The 22,550-nt window shown below is 40.1% G+C and overlaps 1 protein-coding gene across 2 annotated transcripts; it reads left to right on the top strand.

Annotated features, from left to right (window-relative positions):
• The first annotated feature begins 2,182 nt into the window (after positions 1-2,182).
• Positions 2,183-13,259, top strand: chga (chromogranin A). 2 transcript variants are annotated; one of them, XM_072568317.1, is made up of 7 exons: positions 2,183-2,454; positions 2,841-2,887; positions 3,041-3,134; positions 3,398-3,466; positions 4,597-4,698; positions 5,202-6,136; positions 12,756-13,259. In XM_072568317.1, exons 1-7 carry the CDS (start codon positions 2,409-2,411, stop codon positions 12,837-12,839), a joined length of 1,377 nt encoding a protein of 458 aa, XP_072424418.1. In that variant the 5' UTR covers positions 2,183-2,408; the 3' UTR covers positions 12,840-13,259. The 2 variants fall into 2 exon arrangements, with proteins under 2 accessions (XP_072424418.1, XP_072424419.1); XM_072568318.1 differs by lacking the exon at positions 4,597-4,698 and having other exon boundaries at positions 2,184-2,454.
• The last annotated feature ends 9,291 nt before the right edge of the window (positions 13,260-22,550 follow it).

The following is a 22,550-nucleotide window of genomic DNA, read 5'->3' as shown; positions in this document are numbered from 1 at the left end:
ATCATTAGCTAATACTTATTTCACCATGGATCCAATTCCTAATCCTTTGCAAAATTAGAAATGGCACCCTGATAATCAAACATAAACTCAATTGCGTTTCTACTTTTCCATGACTAGGTCAAACTCTATTAGTAAATTGTCAGATTGGGGAGAATGGAGAAAATGTTCTAGGTATGGACTCTGACCAGTGCTTAAACTGTTGAAAATTTCCAGCATGTTATGGTTCAGGTTTCAGGCAGCTGCTGTATTTTGCATTTTGCACAATATTCAAGGTTCCAACTGAATAAGTATGTCCATTGGAACCAGTTTCTGCTACTGCCCCAACTTTGTAAGAACTGCTGACATTTGACTACTTTGCTGCTTAATCAGCAGTTATCAATACTGCATTAGTATAAGCAACAGATCAAATAAAAGATTGTTTTAAAACAGAATGAATGTTTTATCCAGAAACTTATTTTAAAATTCTCTCTGGCTTCTTCCTTTTTCCTTCCTTCCTGGGGTAAGATTCTATTATTGACAGGATCTCTAGTAACTCAGAAACAACAACAGAAATTGCTGGAAAAGTTCAGCAGGTCTGGCAGCATCTGTGGGCAGAAATCAGAGCTAATATTTCAAGTCCAGCGATCCTTCCTTAGAATTCTGAGTTCCTAGAAAGGGTCACTGGACCTAAAATGTTAACTCTGATTTCTCTTCACAGATGCTACCAGACTGCCTGAGCTTTCCCTGCAATTTCTGTTGTCATTTCTGATTTACAGCATCCACAGTTTTTTCAGTTTTCTGGTAACGCTTCTAAGTAGCCAATATTCACATTGAGGCCTCCAGATAGTAACTGATTATTTATTATTTGCATTCTGAATTACAAAGTAAATAAATTATTGTGAAAATCATTGAACATATCTTCCCCATTGTGACTGATGCTGTTAGGAAAAGTCTATTTGTAGTGGTGCCAGAAACATATGTATTTTATTCAGGGGGACTGTTTTTAACAATTGTGAATTCCAGGATCTGATCCTATTCCAGGATTTGAGCATGAAATTCTGGGTTGCCAATCCATTGCAGCACTGTTGGAGTGTTGCACTGTGAGAGGTGCAGTCCTTTAGATGAGATGTTTAGATTAGATTACTTACAGTGTGGAAACAGGCCCTTCGGCCCAACAAGTCTACACCAACCCTCCGAAGAGCAACCCACCCAAACCCATTTCCCTACATTTACCCCTTCACCTAACACTACGGGCAACTTAGCATGGCCAATTCACCTAACCTGCACATTTTTGGACTGTGGGAAGCAACCGGAGCACCCGGAGGAAATCCACGCAGATATGGGGAGAACGTGCAAACTCCACACAAACAGTCGCCAGAGGCTGGAATTGAACCCAGGTCTCAGTCGCTGTGAGACAGCAGTGCTAACCACTGTGCCGCCTGTTAATTGAGGCCCTGGCTCTTGTAAAAGTCTGCATGTGACAATTTCAAAAAAAGAGCAGGGGTATTATCCTGGTGATTTGGCCAATATTTCATCTTCATCCAACATTTCGAAAATCAGACTATCTGATCATCATCACAGTATTGCAAGTAGGAGCTTGCTGTATCTGTCACATCTCCTACATTACAATGGTGATCGCTCTTCAAAAGTCTATCAGTGGCTTGAAGACTTTGAGATATGAGGTGGTTACTTAGGTACGGATATCAATTTACATGTTTCTCCTTTAATCATTTAAACACTTTTGATAACAATGGGCTGGGAGACTGAAATGGATTCGATGGTAATTTTTTAATATTTGAATGACAGGGCAACAACAAAAATAAGAATGCCTTATTAAATACACCATGCAATATTACTTTTTAAATGATGCTATAGAAATATAAAACTCAGTTGAAAGTTCATAACTTACACTTACAGGTTGTGATCTCTGCATTTTCCAGATACAATGGGCATGTTGTTGGATTGTTATGTGTATTCAGAACAACTGCTGACTGTTTTAACTATTAAGCGAGTGCTTGGATCATGTTTGATTCCAAGATTAGATTTAGATTAAAGCAGTTGATTTTCTGGAGGGTTTTTTTTGTCTGTGACTGCAGGAACAACAGTGCTACTTACCTGGATTGGCTCTCGCCTTCGACGCTACTGGGATTTCAGTGGATTCTGCTCGATGTCACATCCGGCTGCTGGGATTTAAAGCGGGAGCTGGTGCTGCAAGTGACCACTGTTGGCAGAGTCCTGCAGATAGTGTAGGAGCTCAGCTCAGCACAGTGCCTCAGTCTCCAGACCCCGAGTCAGCGCTTCTTAATCGTGTATCTTGTCTCCTCGGTCCCCAAAGGGGAGTCTTTCGCCAGAGGTAGAGGGTTTGGGGAGGGGGGAGCTTTTATTTTTGCATTAGTTGAGCGCATCTACGCGTCCTGCAGGAAAACAAAATGATTCCTTTGGGATTTTTCACTTTCGTTTTACTTGCCACCCGAGGTAAGCACGATCAGTGGCTTCTGTTTTTCTGTGTAAATGTGTCGCTTTAGACTCGTAGATAAGTTGTGATTTAATTTAAAACGAGAGAGGGAAAAAATGTGGTGGTTTGAAACAGAGAAGGGAATGACCCTTTCAGCACCAAGGACAGCGCAGGGGATGGAGAGAGACGAGCAGCGGCCGGTCCTTTCCAGTTCACTCCAATCCGGACCAATTCATCCGATGACTTTTCAGGTCGTTAGCTCTTGTAGAAACCAAATGATGCTGTGGTGCGTCAACACGAGGATTAACTGTTTATATATCGCTCTTTCGCAAGTTCAATCAGCCCGCCTTTGCCGACCGGATCTGCTGTTGCTCCTCTGGTGTTGATGTGTGCTTCTCTTTTGTAGGGTTCTCCGCTCCTGTGCCCATTGAGCAGTCGCCAGCCGACGCGAAGGTAAGTCAGCCGGCGTGCCGTTGTTGTTTGACCTCTTTTTGACCTTGGAAGTCTTTCCACAGGGGAACGTTCGCCCCCCACCCCCCCCCCCCCCCCCCCCCACACACACACACACACACACACAACACTAACAGAAACCATCTTGCTGTCTAGGTGATGAAATGTGTTGTGGAGGTCATCTCCGACACTCTCTCCAAACCCAGTCCTTTACCAGTCAGCCAGCACTGTATGGAGATTCTGAGAGGAGGTAAGATAATTTCATCGCATTCCAATTGTCTATCACCATCTCACGATAATCATTTGGTCTCATTTTATGTCTTTTCCCAAAATGTTTTTTTTTAAATTACTTTTTCCCATTGTCTATTAGCTATTTGTTACCAAGTATTTTTGTTGTTCTAATTATTTTTGCAACCATCTATAATTTAACTGATTGCAAACTACAGCACATCCCATCAGGTTTTTATTTATTTTAAATTACTCATTAACTTTCCTGTTCTGTGCTCTTTGCAGATGAGAGAATAATCTCAGTGCTTCGACACCAAAACCTGCTGCGGGAATTACAAGAACTTGCTGCTAAAGGTACTGTAGCTGTGGTTTTGTAACTGCAATCTCAAAGATGGGTCTGAAATCATGCCAGATTTGCAGGCTGTACTGCACTGAATGCCAATCTAACACCTTCCCTGCACAGTCCCCACTTTCTCCCTGACCTCTGCCAAATTTCTGCACCAACTTAATTGCAGGAAAAAAAATCAAAGCTGCAGTGTTTCCATATAGATATTGACGTTATAATAACACCCCCCAGAGAGGTTTTAATTAAAGGCTGTCATCTTCTCCTTGACTGAGGGCTAATGTTTCTTTAGACATATATTGTTGGAATATTACACACTTCATAGCAAACAAAGTACCAGCTTTGAATATCTCTAAGTAAATTAGGTTTCAATAAACTGCAACAATGTGTTTGAAGTTAACTTTGAATGTTTTGTTGCCTGCTAGATGTCTAACACAGCACAAAACCCATCAGTATATTAGAATTCCTAAATCTAACCCCAGAGGTATCTCCAAATGTCTGTAGGAACTCTGTTTGCCCAACATTGAGTTTGCACTCTCTCCTTAGGGGCAACCTAGGTCCAAACACAGAAGGCTTAAATACAGTTTGCCTGATCTATTGGTGGCTTATCAACTATGGCTATGCTGCCTTTCTAGCAAGGACCATTCCACCTGGTGAGATGGAGAGTTACACTAAATAAAGTGCATCAGCTTTTATTAGCAAAATAACTATCAATGTTTGAGAAGATAAGCCATGTATCTATCTTTTTCCATGTACCTTAATTCAGTACTACATATTTTCCAGTATAATTAATATTCATAACTGTTTGTTTAATTGTAATGATATAAAGAAGATTGTACTTAGGCAATTGTAAAGACAACTTAATTAACATTATTGAAACCTGATAGTTTGTAATATAGGACCTCATTTTGTTCCTGTGACATTCTATGCACTGAGAACATAGCCAGGTACAGGTAACTCCAGTTTCAAGGTGAAAGCAAAATATTAGAATCCGATATGTCAAGGGCACACTAAATGGGAACATTTGAGAAACAGAATGAATCTTTCAACCCCATTCTGCTAAATTTAGAGCCAGGCTTTGGATAAAATCATAATGTTCAATAATTCCAATGATAAATTTTCTTTTGAAATTTTGGTGCAGGAACCAATGAGAAAGCTCTGCGAAAAAAACAGAGCAATGATTACAAAGATATCCTTTCTGTTGCCCTCGAGAGTCACATTGACAAAAAGATATCATCAGCAGGTTAGTGTTGAGGTAAACCACCAAATCCCTGGTGTACATTGCAGACTGTCAATGTAATCCAGACAATTATTCAGTTGCAGAGTATCGTTTTGCTTAGAGTACTTTAATTGGCTAAATTATATTTGTGATGCATTGCCAGAATCTAATTGCATGTTACGGCATTTCTAATTTACCATATCAGACTACTGAGTATAACAGAGACTATTTAAAATAGAATACATTGCATAGAAGGGGTGTTGATATTGATTAGTCAGATCTATCTATTTACAGATATTTTACATAAATTGCTTTCTGTCATCATTTAAAAATAGTTGAAGTAGTGTTAATTGAACATTACTCATGAAATGACATACCAGCAGCTTCTGTCTGTTTTTGATCCCCGTAGGAACTTTTGTTTTTGGACAAGATATGTTTGTCCTTGAGTGTTATCATAGCAACTGAGCAAAAGCAATTAGTCCAATTGACTTCGTGAAAGTTCATCTATCATATTGATTGTTCTGCAGATAAATTACATGAGATCCCTACAGAGAAACAGCAAGGATCATCTGGTGAGATATTCAGAATGAAGGACAAAGAGTTTCAAGACAGCAAAGAGGAGACACCACCAAATGTAAGCAGACACAGCTTTCTGAACATGAAGGATACAACTCCATTTAGCAGCGATATGGCCACAGAAAAGGAAGACATAAAAAGACAGGAGCCAAGGAAGCATGGCACCTCTGAAATTGAGTCTACTGTAGAACAGTCCCAGGATCAGAGTCAAAGTGAGGAGCATAGTCCGGAGGAAAGTGAGCCAAATGAAGATGGGGATACCCAGGAAGAGGAAATGGATGAAGACCAAATCAAAGAGAGCAATGAAGAGGATGAGGTGGAAAACCACAGTGATTACAGTGACAGTAAGGATGAAGAGCCTTCAGAAGATGATGGAGGGGATGGAAGAAACATGGAAGAAAGCAGAAACCAACCTGAAAACAGTGAGCCTTCGGACGTGAAGATGGATGGGACATCCTCTGAGGAAGAAATAAGGCCCAATGGCAATACCATGATCCACCAGAATTCAGAGGATGAAGGTAGAGAAGAGGATGAAGACTCAAACATCAGTGATGAAAATTATGGATCATCTAAAGAAGAGCTGCAGGAGAGAAAAAAGTGGAAGATGACAGGGGAACTGAGCCCAGAACAAAACCATGTAGAAATAAGTGATGAAAAACAAGATCTCTTCGAGGGAAACGGTAAACTTGCAGGATCTGGAAGTGCCAAAGCACACAATGAACCGAGTCATTTCCAACACTCATGGGGCAACAGAAGATCTCACTCTGGGGAAGATATCAGACAAAAAGGGAAGGAAACCATTTCATCATACCCAGTGCGAAAAAGGGTTGAAGATGAAAATAAGAAGGAGAAAGAAGAAGAAGGGAGTGCCAATAGGAAAAATGAGGTTTGTTTCACTTAATGTTTCCTTTAAATTGATTTACTGTGGTATTTCTGAATGCTGGTGAACTGCTAAGGTGCTGTTATCTCTGGCAAGGTTTGCTTTGTAAGCCAGAGTCCAAAGACTTCCTTTGGGAATGGGAGGGATGCACCTCTGTAGATTTTTCAACACATTGTAAATGACGAGCACCTGTACTTGGGAGCAGTCAGGTCATCAAGGTCAGAAAAATGAGGGAAGGCCTATCTTTGAAGCTCTGGAGCATGACATATTGTGATCTAGTAGCTGCCTGACCTGCTGTGCTTTTCCAGCACCACTCTAATCTTGACTCTAATCTCCAGCAGCTGCAGTACCTACTTCTGCCAACATTCTGATCCAATGCAAAACCTTTCCATCTGTCCAGATCTTTATTAGTAGGGCTCATTTGACATTGTTCCTGGTTGTGAATTTAGTAGTCTCTGATTAATGAAAATCATGAGTCTATAATGGATTGCGGATGTGATCTGTATAGTTCATTCCCAAAATGGGGACTGGTGTTTCATAAAAAGAGTGGGACTGTCAAAGTGTGTTAGGGAAAGGTATTACAAGAAATAAGTGTCCTCAGATATTTTACTATGACCAGTAGATAATCCAGAGTATTGCATGGGGTTGACATGACACTGTCAAGATTTATTCAGCTTTCTAGTGCAGCAGGGTTAAGCAACCAGTGATAAGTGTAAGAAGTCAAAAGTTACAGTATTGAATACCAAAGAGTGAAGGTATAGGTGATCAGAGAGTTAGAACAGTGTTGTAGTTTAGAGGAGGAAGTAGAGCATAAACACAACCAATACATTAGTGTTAATCTTCTCAATTTATTTGAGTTTACCTGTGGAGGCTTACTGAACCCTCCTCTTGTCACTGATTCTTAATATCCAAGACCCTCCATGTTAAGTTGAAACAATGTGAAATTCTTATCTTTCACCAAAGATCACATCATTACCAGTGGACTAGAAGATAAATTATTACTGAGATAAGTAAATTCTGTTCAAGCGAAACGAGTCATAAGTTATGGAAGACTAATAAAGACCTGATAAAGACAAATGGAATCATGGGATGAATACTACATGGAGGCACCAAAGTTTTTCATTAGTTCTCAGATGAAACTGATAATGACAGAGGTGGAGGTGACTTGTTGGTGGCCTCCTAAGCTGTAATATTTATCAATAACAACTTACATTTGTACATTGTCTTTAACATAAGGAAAGTTAATTAGCCATAATCTAACTATCTTCATTAGAGAGATATAATTAATTATGTACAGATTGTACTATACTGCAAGGGTGATGTAGGATAAGGAGGCCGGTGTGCATAAACTACCACAGGCATTATGATGATTTTAACAGGGCTGTTAGTATAAATCTGCATCTTACTCAGCCATCTAGCCAATTGAACAAAAAACTGAAAGAACTGCAGATGCTGTAAATCAGGAACAAAAATAGAGATTGATGGAAAAGCTCAGCAGATCTGGCAACATCTGTGGAGAGAAATCAGATGTAATATTTCAGGTCCAACTCTGAATGTAGAGTTCTGAGGAAGGGTCACTAGACCTGAAACGTTAGCTCTGATTTCTCTCCACAGATGCTACCCGAGCTGCTGAAGCTTTTCCAGCAATCTCTATCTTTGTAGCCAACTGAACTAACTGACTACCACCTTTCACCAGAGTAAAATGTCCCAAAACTTTCATGAGCAGTAACAAGCAAAATAAGACAGACATGGGAGATATTAGAACTGAAGGAGGTAGGTTTTACAACAGTGTCTCAAAATGAGAAGACAGCTGTGGGTTTAAGCAAGGAATCCCTGAGCTCAGTGAAGAGACAACTGAAGCAATGGCTGCTAATGTGAGAATGTTGAACATGGGAAAGCAGAAGAGGCCACTTTCATTGCCTAGAAATATTAAACTGATGCATGGATGTTTTGTTCAATTTTTCTCACCTTCTCAAGGTTTGTCCTGCTGCTAGAGGTTGGTTGCAATGTGGTGGAAACACCCAATTGATGTGGGGGTAGCTTTTTCAAGGAGACAAAGTAATCTAGGCTGCTATAGCATTCAGTCACTGCCCACAAGTTGGTACTTCCAGCATGAACTACCGGACAGTGATCCAAACAGCAACCATTATCATCAAGGCCAACGGTATTACCCAATGTCACTAACCTGACTGAAATCAGCACAAACCACAGAACTGAATACCATTCAAGGTGAATTCAACAGAGGTATTTTTCTTGTATGCATTTTTGAATAATAGTGTGATGACATGGGATAAGTATTGAAAATCTAAGTACCCCATAGTTTCCAGAAAGCACATAGGCCTGAAATAGAGCTTACACACTGATAATTGAGATTTTCATGAACCATGGCTTGATACAATTCCAGCTTAGTAAATGGTCATGAGCTCATATCAATTATGTTTTTCATAAGGCACTGAACAATAATGGGAATTGTATTCATCAAATAGGCATACATGCATGTGATTCATTCATGGGTGTATTCAAAGATTGTAATTTCACAATTTTCAGGCACACTTGCTTCCGAAGCACAGGATCTGTTTTGGGGCAACTGCTGTTTGTCATTTTTATAAGTGATCTGGATGTGGGCATAGAAGGATGGGTTAGTAAATTTATGGATGACACTCAGGTAGGCAAAGTTGATAGTGCCAAAGGATGTTGTGGGTTATAGAGGGACATAAGTAAGATGCAGAGCTAGGCTGAGAAGTGGCAAATGGAGTTTAATGCGGAAAAGTTTGAGGTAGTTCACTTCAGAAGAAGTAACAGGAATAGAGAGCACTGGGCTAATGGTAAAATTCTTGGCAGTGTCGATGAACAGAGAGATCTCGGTGTCCAGGTGCATAAATCCCTGAAAGTTGCCACCCAGGTTGATAGGGTTATTAAGAAGGCATATGGTGTGTTGGTGTTTATTGTTGGGAGGATTGGGTTTCAGAGCCACAAGGTCATGTTTCAGCTGTGCAAGACAGTGGTAAGGCTGCACTTAGAGCATTGCTAGTCATCTCATTATAGGAAGGATGTGGAAGCTTTGGAAAGGGGTCAGAGGAGATTTACTAGGTTGTGCCTGGTATGGAAGGAAGGTCTTACGAGGAAAGGCTAAGGGAACTGACGCTGTTTTCATTGGAGAGAAGAAGGTTGATAGGTGACTTAATCAAGACATATAAGATAATCAGAAGGTTAGATAGGGTGGACAGTGAGAGCCATTTCCTCAGATGGTGAAGGCTAACACAAGGGGACATAGCTTTAAATTGAAGGGTAATAGATTTAGGACAGATATCAGGAGTAATTTCTTTACTCAGAGTAGTCTGGGTGTAGAACAGCCTGCCTGCAACAGTAGTAGACTCGCCAACATTAAGGGCATTTAAATGGGCATTGGACAGACATTTGGATATTAATGGAATGGTGTAGGTTTGATGGGCATCAGATTAATTTCACAGTTCAACGCAACATCGAGGGCTGAAGGGCCTGTACTGCGCTGTTATGTTCTATGTTCAAAGCTGCAGACAGTGTGGGATACGTTAGGGTGAGTTCAAGAGCAAACGGCATTTAATTTCAGGAAACAGAATGTGCGTATGCAGAAGCTGACTTGAACCATGTGATGATGGATACAGTCCAATTAACACAGCAAGTTTGTGTTGATGCAAAACACCTTCAGCTTTGCACTAATCCAAAACTTGTAAATTATAAACCAAGCATCGCAGTTTAAAATGTGTCTGAAGCAAAATGGAATGCTTGCGGGTTGAGCCCATATGCCAGGGTGCTGTCTCGAATAAAACTGTAACTATAACATTGCGGCAAAACAAAATATATCAATACTACAGTTAAATGTAAATTATTTGTAAATTTCTGAATAATTTGCACCCAACATCAATTCTAATGCATTTGAAGTAAAGTGTGAAAGCAGGAAAGATGATGCGAGAAATGTTGGATCAGCCATGATTCTATCAAATGATAGAGCAGGCTTAAGAAGCCAATTCCTGTCCCTAGGTTTTATGGTCTTAATTTGGGGATGCAGCAATTGTATGTTTAATTCACCTCTCTGTTACATTTTTATGCAAATACACCAGCAGGACTTGTATTTGATGTAATTTGTCAATTTCCTCCATTTAGAGAGTACTGACAGTTAACATGTATTTCACACCCATGTCATTGCTCATTCCCTTATCCGATGGTCCATCTGAGTGTCTGAATTCACTGTATGAATAGCAGCTTGGAAACATTTGAACTTAACTCCTGCAGCACAATTTTTCTGTGTTGCATAATTTACCAGTGCTCCAGTAACCAACCCTTACTTTTTAAAAATTTCTTGATAAATAATGAAGATATTATACAGTTATTGCTAATGCTCTGTGGCATTGCTTTTGGATACTCTGAGCACTGAGTATATTTGTGTTGTTTCATGCAATCCTACTGGAAACTGAGGGAAGAGTTACACAGAGGACTGGGAAGTGAATGACAATTGAAGTTAAGGGATGAGAGAGATGGAGAAATTTTTCATTTTAAAACACTGAAGCTCACACATTGAAGATTTTTGGCCATTTTGATTCTCGAATGATATAGTTAAAGGAATATTGCAAGGAAAGTTCAATTAAACATTGTTGTAGACTTAACTCCAGCAGTTGCAAGGTAAAGGCAGAAGAAGGGCTATCTTGGAGAGAGAGATTAAGAGGTTAAAAAGTAATTTATTATAAGGTAGCCTTTAATCTATTTATAATAAAATGAATGTAAAATTTCTCCTAGCTGATAGACCAGTGTGTAATTTGATTGTTTTTAGTTCCCCAGGAATCTCATTTCAAATTTCACCTCCTGGCCTGGATTAAAATTGTAAAATTCTTTTCCTTTGACCATCCAAGACCATCCAAGCTCCTAGCAATTCATTTCAAAAACACTTGAAGGTGATGGGTACAATTACGTGAATCAAGTCTGTAATAAGTCATTTTCAATAGCTGTACCACTATACATATTTTACTATTGTTTGCAGAAGAACACGTACAAGACGGGCAGTTGCTTTCAACATAATGAAATGTCAACTCTTTATTTGTTATCAGTCTCAATAGCGGTGAATGTAATTTGTTTGATTGAGCTTAAGTAAGACAGAATAATTGAACAGCCAGCATCAACTGCATTCATGAAGTAAAGAAAATTATGGGAGCCAAGGTCAGCCTAATGGATGAACAGATTTGTTAGAGTGAACTACTGATCATTGCATATCCTACCAATAACTCAAGGAAATACACTTCTATTAAGCAATTTTATAAAATCTGTAAAAGTCCATAAATGTGGGTCTTAGAGAGCAGTTGAAATAAGATTTTGAATCCCGCTGTTTTTTCACTTAGGTGTTGTTGTACTGTATTGGCTTAATTTCACCATCTTCATATTTTTACTTATTTTCCTTATTTCAAGTTTTACTTATTTCAAAAATGATGGTACCTCTAATAGAAGTACTGTTGGTTGCTGTAAGCTTAAATGAAGTAAGATAGTAGCAGTATACTTTGGGTTTGAATAGAATAAATTTGGCAAATCACTCTTCCGACAGAGTAACTCCAAATTACTATTTTTTTTAAAAAAGCAGATTTGATATGTAAAGGTTTCCAAGCACACCCTCGATCCATTAGGGTTTTATGTGTTAACATCAAATTACAGCTGCTAACTGGCCTGTAGGATTTTACCCGATGAAAGGAGGGAGGGATTTCCTTTCAAAGACTACCTGAAATAGTTAAAGCCGCAAATTAGATCATAGTGTATAAACACTCCATCTGAATAGTTTCAATCTTGAAAACTCTTACAACTTCTAAGAAAATCTGTGGATACATATATAATCATTAAAAGTTTTGCATTGGTGTGCAGTTTCTCTTTATAAATCTGATTGTCACAATTTGTAATCACATTTTTCCACCATCTGTTACCATTGTAAACTGCTCAGTTGTAATTTCCCATTCGATGTTGCAATTTCAATTACTATTATTTCGACACAAAATCTGGTGACAAACGACCTTTATGGAACCTGTTTCAAAAGGTTTGCCTTTCTGTTGCTTTGGGCAGAATTTTACAGTCCTCTGTGCAAGGGATTTGCAGGTAGGGGTGGCCTGTAAAGCCAAGTGAATACGTCCCACTGTTTACCTGGTCACCCTTCATTTGGCTACTATTTAATAAATGGCGAGTGAGCCTTAAGTGGTTTGCCTGCCCTTTCCCCAATTAACATCCTTAAGTAGCCACTGTCGGGAGTGTGGTGCTGGAAAAGCATCACAGGTCAGGCAGCATCCGAGGAGCAGGAGAATCAACGTTTCAGGCATAATGTAGGGCTTATGCCCCTCATATGCTGTCTGAACTGCTGTGCTTTTTCAGCACCACACTCCTGACTCTGATCTCCAGCATCTGCAGTCCTCACTTTCTCCTCCTTAAGTAGGCCCTGCCACTATTCATTGCTCAGTCTGCAGTAAACCTGCTTAGGTGTTGAGAAAGACGGGTCACATAAGGAAAAAGATCAATGCAAGGTATCCTTTTCCACCCGTGAAAATATTTTTCCCTTAATTATTTAGAAATTGTCCTTGCAGCAATAACCAACATTTAAAAATGTGTAATATTTTCCCAGGAACAAGAAATGGAGAATCTTGAAGCAATTGAAAGTGAACTGGAAGCAATGGCACAGAGATTACACCAAATGCGGAGAAATTAAACCCAGTGCTTCAAAGCTCAGTAATAATGAAGCAACTATCAGCACCTTCAACATACATTTTGTTTGAATTGTAACATTTTAACTAGTTTACTATAATTACTCGTGTGTTCTAGTGGTCTAAACACTAGCTTTTCTTTCTGAGGTGCTGCTAATTACTTGCTTACTTATTAATTTACATCATTTAATTTAATGAAATGTATGAAGTTCCATTGCTCACATTTTTTTCGAAAATAATTGAATCAGTTTTCATTGTTTTCCTTTACATTTAAAATTCTACGGCATTTAGAATACTGTAGAGAAGAAATGGAACTCGTGTTAAAATCTTATTGGACTTGGTAGAGGTTTGTACCAAGTCAGACTAATTATATTGTACATTCTATATACAATTTATGTAATTAAAAGAAAACAACTTTTACTCAATGGTTTTTGCTTTATTCCTCTCATACTCTTTTGGAAAAAAAAATTAAAGTAAAGCTTTTGAAAGTGTAAATGAGGTTTTGGTATCCAACCTTTAAAGTAACAGGACAATGTGATAATGTGGCTTAACAAGGGTAGAGGCATTTGAGGTTTTAAAAAAGAGGCATAGACTATAGCAAACCAGAATGTTATAAATTAATATCATCAAATCTCTACAGTGTGGAAACAGGCCATTTGGCCCAACAAGTCTACACCGACCCTCTGAAGAGTATGGGCAATTTAGCAAGGGCCAATTCCATTAACCTGTACATCGTTGGATGGTGGGTGGAAACTGGAGCACCCAGAGGAAACCCATGCAGACACAGGGAGAATGTGCAAGCTCCACACAAACAGTCACCCCAGGCTGGAATAGAACCTGGGTCCCTGATGCTGTGACACAGCAGAGTTAACCACTGAGCCACTGTACCACTCTTATAAGCCTCAACCAGGGTACTGTGGATAGTTTTGGACACCACGCAAGATGTAAATGTATATAAAGTGTACAGATGAGGTTTGCAAGATGTTACCTGATATGAGAGATTTCAGTAATGAATTTGGAAAAAGAAGGCTTTTGATGGGCATTAAAATCACATTCCCGCCTGGAAAAGTAACCTGGAACAGTGGCAGGTGAGCAGCTACAACACCCTGAGCTAGCTGGGGCACTGGTGTTCAGGCATGTTGAGAGAGCTGATCCTCTCCCTGTAACCTGTGCCTTAGTGGTCTTGCTTCCTTATCACTAGATCTCAGTGTCCATTCTCTCTGTCCTGTGGAGGTGAATGTGGATGCAGAGAAGGTGGCTGCTGCTGCTCGTGCTGCTAAAACACTTATTGGTGGTGTGGCCCCTCCTCTTGTACCTCAAGAGGGTTATAAAGAGGATCTGCATTAGCTGCTCAGTCATCCTAGTGAAGGCTGACAGGAGGGAAATTCAACTTAAGGTAAGTGAAGTGCTTGCCACATTGACACCCATATAAGAAGTTGGAACTCCCTATCAAGCAGACCTGAAGAAGACCAGGACCACAGTCAGGCTTGGGATGTACCATTCCTGCTTCGCAATTGCCATCGCTAACAAGAGAGAATCCAACCATTTCCTGTTTACATTCAATGGCATTACCACCACTGACTTACTTGTTATCAATATCCTAAGAGTTATCATTAACCAGAAACTGAACTGAACTAACCACATAAATACTGTGGCTGCAAGAGATGGTCAAAGATTGGGGATTCTGTGGGGAGTAAATCATCACTCAAATCCTTAAAGCCTGTCCACAAGCACAAGTTTGGAGTGTGATGGAATACACTCCACTTGCTTGGAATTAGTATAGTTCCAACAACTCAAGGAACCTGATGCCCATCCAGACCAAAGCAGTCTGTTTGACTGGCAGCCCGTGCACCATCAATGCACAGTGGCAACAGATTGTCTCATCCACAAGATGCATTGCAGCAATCCGACCAGGTTCCTTCAACAATACTTTCCAAAAAACGGAAGCTTTTTCCATCTAAAATAGCAAGAGCAGCAGACACCCGGGAACTTCACCACTTGCAAACACCCCTCCAATTCAGACACCATCTGACTTGGAACTATATCATTATTCCTGCACTGGTGAAAGTGATAACCTTGGAACTCTCTTCCTAGCAGCTGTGCGGTTGGCCTTCTACCCCAAGGACTGCAGCATGGAGACAGCTTCCCACCACCTTCTGCAAGACAATTAGTGATGGACCATAAATACTGGCCCAGCCGGCGATGCCCACACCCTGGGAAATGAACAGTGAGAGCTATTGTCTCGGAGAAGTTATTCTTTAAATAGCTGCCTCCAGTCTGGCTGCAGCTCTTCACTGCAACTCACCAAAGCCGTCCTAGCACGTCAGTTTCACCAAAGAAACCATTCTGTTTGCACTGGCTTCCTGGATTGCTGCTGATAAGTAAAGAAATAGGGCCCCTGGCTGAAAACCCCAGAATTCACAGTAAAAACAATACCCAATTGACTTCTTAACTATCTTAATTACCCATCTGACAGGCCAAAGAGGGTTCCCCACTAGTCTTCAATACTACCTCACTGCATCTGAAAGAGGGCAGGAAGGCACTGGGATCCTGACTCAATATCAAATTAGGAAATTTAACATCCCATGTTCATGTGAAACCTGCTTCCAGGTGACTTGGAATGTTACCCCCATTATGTTTGTCAGACATGTACCTTTACTAGCATTTTATTTGTCACTGTCAATTCTGTACTAATGCAGAGAAGCACATGCTTGCAAGTAATGCTTCAAAGGTTATTGAGAGTAGATGGGAATGTGAAATTGGGAACACAGATTAGTCAAGATCTCACTGAATGGCCGAATATTGTTCTTCAAGCTCCAGGTAACCAGATAAAAAGACAGAGCCGATGTTTTGGGGGGAGAAATAGAAATTCTCTTGAATAACTGGATATAAGTTGAAGGTCAACACTGGTGAATAAGAAAATATGTGGATAAATTCAGCTTCACATCTGTTTTTGGAATTGATTCAATGTGAAAGGTTTTCATTGCTATTGAGACAAGAAGGTATTTTAAGAATACAGTACATTGAATGGGAAAAGTTAAATTCCAAAGATCATGCAAGATATATCACCTATGTATTTAATCTCTCAAATGACATTTCTGCATAAGTGTTTCCTCATCCACAAAATATTCAAGAGTCACAGTTATTCAATCCTAGCCAATTATCCCCACAAGACAACAATCCTGCCTTTACATCAGGAACTGCAGATAATAGCTGATGTTCTGGATCTTTGCCGCGAGGAGCTATAAATAGGGTAGGTGATGTGGTGTAACATAACCATCTTGCAACAAAATATCTGACACGGCACAATCTAATGCTGAGTGCTCCAAATTTACACTCACTGCTCCAGAAGCTATGAAAATGCCGACATCTGTATAATGGTAAATCATGTACAAACTGTACTGAAAGCAAAGCACAGCAGTTCTGGAAATCTGAAATGGAAATGCAAAACACGAGAAGTCATTCAGCAGTTCAGGCAGTATCTGTCAAGAGAGAAAGATGTGCAAATATTTTAAGTGGATGAGCGCTGATAAGATTGAGGGGTCCATTTTTGACTACTCCTTTCATGGTAGTGAGCCTTGGTTGATTAAATTGGAGTCATAATCAGCTGCTGCAGGCGAAAGGGACAAGGGGATGGTCGTGACATTCTCCCCACCCACCCACAAGTTCGGGATCCAGGCAGCCTGCATCCCCTAACTCTGTTCAATGGGGATGTTGTATCATAGGAGTGTGGGCTATGCCCACAATCTCTAAACCATCCTATACAGTGTTGTTGTGCATCAGTACATCATTGTGCACACCTTGCCCAATATTTCTTGATAGCTCCAATCTCTCAGTTTTGGTGCTATCTTGGTAAGTCTTTTTTGCACCTTCTGCAGTGCACAATTCTGACTACTGTACTGTAAAAAGGAGACAGAAGCAAATAACTACGTGTCTCCTCAGTTTGTACAATTTTATCATGATTTTGACTTCAATTGCATTGAATAAAATCTGCTTTATTTGTATTTTCAACTGGTCTGCCACCTCCAGTGCTTCTTTGAAAATTATTAAGCTGTGTCCAAAATCTCTTTACTCTTCCATTCCTTTCAGTGAATATTTATTGAAGAGGATAAAGGTTAGGAGCAGGAGTCTTATATTTGGCCCACTACTGTGCCATTCAATCAGACCCCGGCTGTTCTGATTGTGGCTTTGACCCCTCCGTACCAATACAATAACTCTGTACTCTCCTGCCACTCAAAATGTTTAACTCAGCCTTGAATATATTTAGTGACCCTGGAACTCAACCATTGCATTATAGAGGAACTACCTGTATATAATAAATGGGATAAACTGATAGAAGTAGATGAAGTGAGACACCTTGGCATGCAAGCTACACTGTTTCTTAAATGTAACAGAACAGTTAGATCAGGTTGCAAAGCATATGGAATATTCTCCTTCATTGGCAGAGTATTAGAATACAAAAGCAGGGTTATAATGATGAAACTGTATAAGGTACCAGTGAGTCTACAATTGGAGTATTGTGTACAGTTCTGGTAACCATATTACAGGAAGGACTTGGGAGAGTGCAGAGATTTACTAGATTTTTGCCAGGCCCAGCTAATTGTAGCAATGAGGGGAAATTAGAGAGGTTAATGTTGTTTTCCTTAGAACAGGGAAGGCTGAAGACCAACAAATACAACATTGTGAGGGGTAGAGATAGAGTAGACTGGAGGAAACTGTTCCCCTTGGTAGAGAGTGCCAAAACAAAAACAGGGTAAAAACAGGGTTCATAGATTCAAGCTAAGTGGCATAAAGATTAGAGGGGTCATAAGGAAAAACTTTTTTATGCAGAGGATGGTGGGTGTCTGGAATAAACTGCCCGAGTTGGTGGTGGAGGTTGAGACCCTAAACAGTTATTAAAAAATAACTGGACTTGCATCTTGAGTACTGTAAACTGCAGGGCTACGGGCCGTAAGTGGAACAATGGGATTAGAAAGGACACCTAGGTGTCTTTTGTGTTGTATCATTTCTACAATTCTGTAATTCTACCTGCCTTTGACCCATTTCCCTCAATGCCTTTGCTTAACAAAAAAAAAACACACTCAAATTTAAAACTAATAACTAATGTAGTGTCAACTGCCAGTTGTGGAAAAAATGTTCTAAAGCTTTACCACTTTTTGAGTGTAGAAGTGCTTCCTAACATCTCTCCTGAACTGTCTGGCTCTAATTTTTCGACTTGGTTCTAGAATCCCCAATCAGTGCAAATTGCTTATCTACCTGGTCTATCCCCACAACTATCATGAGGACTTCAACCAGGTCAACACTTAACACTCTAAATTCTAGAGAAAACAGGCCTAATTTCTATCATTTCTCCTCATAACTTAATATCTGAACTCCAAGTATCAAATTAGTAACCTAAGTTGTATTCCCTCCAAGGCTAACACATCCTTCCTAAGGTATGGCAGCCAGACCTGCCCACAGTATTCTAAGTCGCACGATATCTTCAGCTACCTCTTGAGCAAGCCCTTTTCCCTATTTCTTTACCACCTCATGCCTATTGGCCAGGATTTTACAGCCAGTGATGAATTACCAGCTCATTACACTTCATATACACACAGGCCTTCATAGGGCTTGTTTGCTGCAATTTACAATAATTAGGAATCTGTAAAAGAATGGATTTCTACAAGGGTGTGGGGACCTGTTGAATAGGGCAAGCAACTGTATGACCCTTCAGCCATTCAGACTGAAGAACTCTTGTATAGAGAAACAGAACACAAAGTAAATATGCTGAGCAGCATGTAGTTTTGTGGGCCTGGCTGTCTCCAAGGTTATCTGCCTGTGCTGCATGTGCTCAAACAAGCCGATGGGTGCAATCTTGACCTCAAACAAACCACCAGACCGATTTAACACCAGGAACCCAAATTTGGAAAATACATGTCCTGGCATGCCTACATTTCTACTACAGAAGTGCAAAGTAGCAAAATGGGTCATAATTAAATAGCCAGGCACATGGAATGCAGCCCAGTTATCTTTTTTGCAATGTTTATTCTGACAAGTGACTGGATGACACAGGTATGTTGTTGGAGTTGCTTTGCTAAGTTCCTGCATTTGTCAGAAAACATTGCAGTGTCCAATAGGTAATGGCAGACAATTAGGTGATTGCTTCACGTGCAAACTGCAATGGGTATGGAGACAGCAGTGCCAGGACTCATGAGCCTGCAGAATGACAGGGGACAGAACAGAGTCAAGTTCTTTGCTTTGCCATCTACCAACTTGGTATTTAGTTCTTCATGTGTTGGACAGTTGTAGGAGACTATCTGGTAAGTCAGTCAAATTGGTGGGAATGCCAATCAGTGTTTTCCTACATACCAACCCATTATGTTTCTTATCCTGTTTTTTGTTTTATTTTATTTATTCTATAATGGACTGGGTATAACTAGCATTTGATGCCCATCTCCAATTCCCCTGAACTGAACTGTCATTTGCCACAGCAGTTAAGAGTCAAAATACGTTGCTCTGGCATCACGTGTAGGCCAGACCAGGTAAGGATGGCAGACTTCCTTCCCTAAAGGATATTCGTGCATTAGATCTTTTAAAATTATAACATAAATGTATAGTCCCATGTGCACCTCACTGATGAGGCATTATAATTGCAGATTTATTTATCAACCATAGTGAGATTTGAACCTATGGCCCCAGGGCATTAATCTAGGCTTTTAGTTTACTAATATAGTGACATCACCACTTTGGCACTATCTCTTTGAAGAGTAAGTTGGCAAACAAAGCATCCCATCACCCCAAACTGGTTGCAGTTCAGTCACATTCAGTGATTGACACTCAAGATTAGTTTACACTGATGAATACAAAAGAGATATAAAAAGGTTCTTTACATTGCAAAGAATGATCCTTAGGGCAACTGAAATACATGCTATATGACCATGTTACAATTAAAATTGGAGTAATACGTCAATGCAATTTATAAATGAATGGGACCCAAATGAATCCAAAGTTTGAAATAAAATATTGAAGTTAAATAATTTTGGTTTTATCTTCAGCCTTTTTGATATACTTACCCTTTCTATTTATCGGAATTATATTTAAAGCCAGGGATTGGAACAGCCTGTAACTTCTTTTTCTTGATTTGATAATGCCATCAATTTGAGGAATGGACCATTGTGGAGGAGGTATTCTTATAGTTTTACCCCTCATTTTCAACCCTCTGCTTTCATATATTCTGCATCCTCCTGCAAGCACACATTGAATAGTGGTTCAAAGATACACCACACAGTATATTCTTGCTCCGGGACTTTGGCCATTGCTCAGCTCATTTTTGCTGATTCTTCAAGTTATGTGACTTGCAAGATTATTCACTTGTGCCTCTTAATAAAGATATCAAATACTAACAATAAATGTGAAATTTTGTCTTCTCAGGAGCTTGGTGCATGGTTTGCAGAATTACCCATGTAGTAATTACTGGATTAGTCAAGCATATCTGATTCCAATCTTGCCTGCACAAGCAAGACAACCAGGTACAAATTTTAGGATAAAACAATTTATTCCTACAACAATAAATATATTTCAGAAGTGCTAAAATAGCTGTAAAATGCTTTGACATACTTTGAGCTTGTGAAAGGCCCTGTACAATGAATGTTTTAATTTGCAGCCAGTTTTAATTGAGGAGCTTTACTGCTGAAATTAAGGTATTTTCTGGAATTGAGGTCTGGAGAGTATGATTGATAAAGACTATTGATTGGTTGAACCAATTAAGCATCGCAGCAATTCAAAGACAATTGGCTGAATTTTTGTCTTTGGGTTCAGATCCTGACATCAGGAGCACTTCCATGTCCAGATTTTGTACTAAATAGTAGATAAAAAGGGGAGGTTACTCTCCAAATTAGAACTCAGTGGGCTTCTGAGGGCCAAAAGGAAACTTCCATCAAGAAAAGATTCCCACCTCTTCCCACCCAAAACTGTCAGGTAGGAATTGCTGATGAAGGGAAGAGAAAGTGAGGGCATCTCAAGATGAAGGCTCCTTCAGAAATGCATTCAAAATAAAAAAGTAGCCACCGATACAGACCGGCCTTATGCGGGGCTACCTGTGACCAGTGGTTTGTGGATGTATGGATTGTGATGAGATCAGCCAGTGGACCTCAGAATGAGTTCCCTGACTGGAACTGATTAACAGCCCCAATCAGGGAGCTCTGGCTGACTGATAAGAGCAGGACTGTCACTGGCTTTGAGTTGCCTGGTCAGAGCCGACCTACTGGGGACACGTAAATCAAGGGGGAAAAAGAAGAAAAAAAGACTGGTGTGTCAGATATGCTGTTCATACTGAGAGGTGGCTCTGAGAAAGCTGGATCAGTCTCAAGGACTCTCTTAATCCAAATAAAGGGTGACTTGGTGACAGGATACTGGCCTCTCTGGAGTTACTTCAGTGGTGACGAGAGAAAAGCACCCCCCAGAAGAAATTCGCTCACAATGGTCGTCTTTGAGTTGGAGTAACCATTTCTGACATCATGCCAGTATTTTGGAAGTTTGCCTTTTTCGACCCTGTCATCAAAGACTCGGCCCGGTATGTGGAAAGAATGTGTTATTTTTAATGAGTGGGGCAGATGAAAAGCAACGAGTAATTCTTCTGACAGCTAATGATGATCCCACAGCTTTTCCAGAGTCTAACTTTCCCGAAGGCACAAGATACAAAAACCTTTCAAGAGTTGACAGATTTTGTTCAGGAATATTATGACCCCAAGCCTCCTCAAATTCTGAGAGGCTATCAGATTACTTGGCAATTCGAGAACCATGGAATCGTACAGGAATTTTGAGTTTTTGATTTTGTTAAGATGACTGGCAGAGGCATGTGACTTTGGTTTAACCCTAAATAAGATGCTGAGAGACCATTTGTATGCGGGATTAATAATGTAACCATTCAAAAGCACCTACTAGGTGAAGCCCAACTGAAGTTCAAACAAGAATTAGCTTTGTTATTGGAAAATCCGGCAAATGTAGCATATGAGTTGCAGGGTATTCTGATGGAAATGAATACCCTTGCCAGTCCGACTGAGTTTCACTCGACCTAAGTTGACTAAGACAATGCAGAGGCCAGTATCTAGGAGAGGGCACACCCAGCTACATCTGGTTTGGAACAGTTAAATTACTGAGCAGCATCCAAATCAGAACCAATCAAAATAAACGTCTGGTTAAATGGTCACCCATTGTTTTTACCTCCTAAATGGTCACCCAGTTCTATTGAAGGTCAATACATTGCAACTGTTTCAGTCATTGCAATACTGTTCTTAAACAAAATTCATTCTGGATCCAACCCTTAAGTTTGTGCAAGACCTTTGCTAGACTGAGAACCTATACTGGGGTACCTTTACAGATTAAGGGTACAACTTTGGTTCCCATCTCTTATGAACAGCAGCTGGTTCAGTTACCGTTGATTGTACTACCCAAGCCTGATGGAGGGAAGTTAGTTGAGAAAGATTCACCTTGATTAGTTCAACATTTCTCGTTCAGAAAATGGCTGCCTGAGTGAAGTCCTAATTAAATATCAGGCAGCTTTTCAGGAAAGTCTAGGGACTATCAAAGGAGCCAAGGTAACCTTGCCTGTTGACCAGGAAGTAATTCCATGATTCTGCAAAGCCCGCCCAGGGCCATTTGCTTAAGTAGAGGCAGAAATCAGAAGGCTGGAAAGCGAAGAAATCATCAAACCGATCCAGTTTGCAGAATGGGCAGCA

The sequence above is a fragment of the Chiloscyllium punctatum genome, chromosome 4, assembly GCF_047496795.1.
Source record: "Chiloscyllium punctatum isolate Juve2018m chromosome 4, sChiPun1.3, whole genome shotgun sequence".
NCBI classification, from domain to species: domain Eukaryota; kingdom Metazoa; phylum Chordata; class Chondrichthyes; order Orectolobiformes; family Hemiscylliidae; genus Chiloscyllium; species Chiloscyllium punctatum.
The sequence above is the reverse complement of the archived record's forward strand: the minus strand, read 5'-3'. Positions and strand labels throughout refer to the sequence as shown.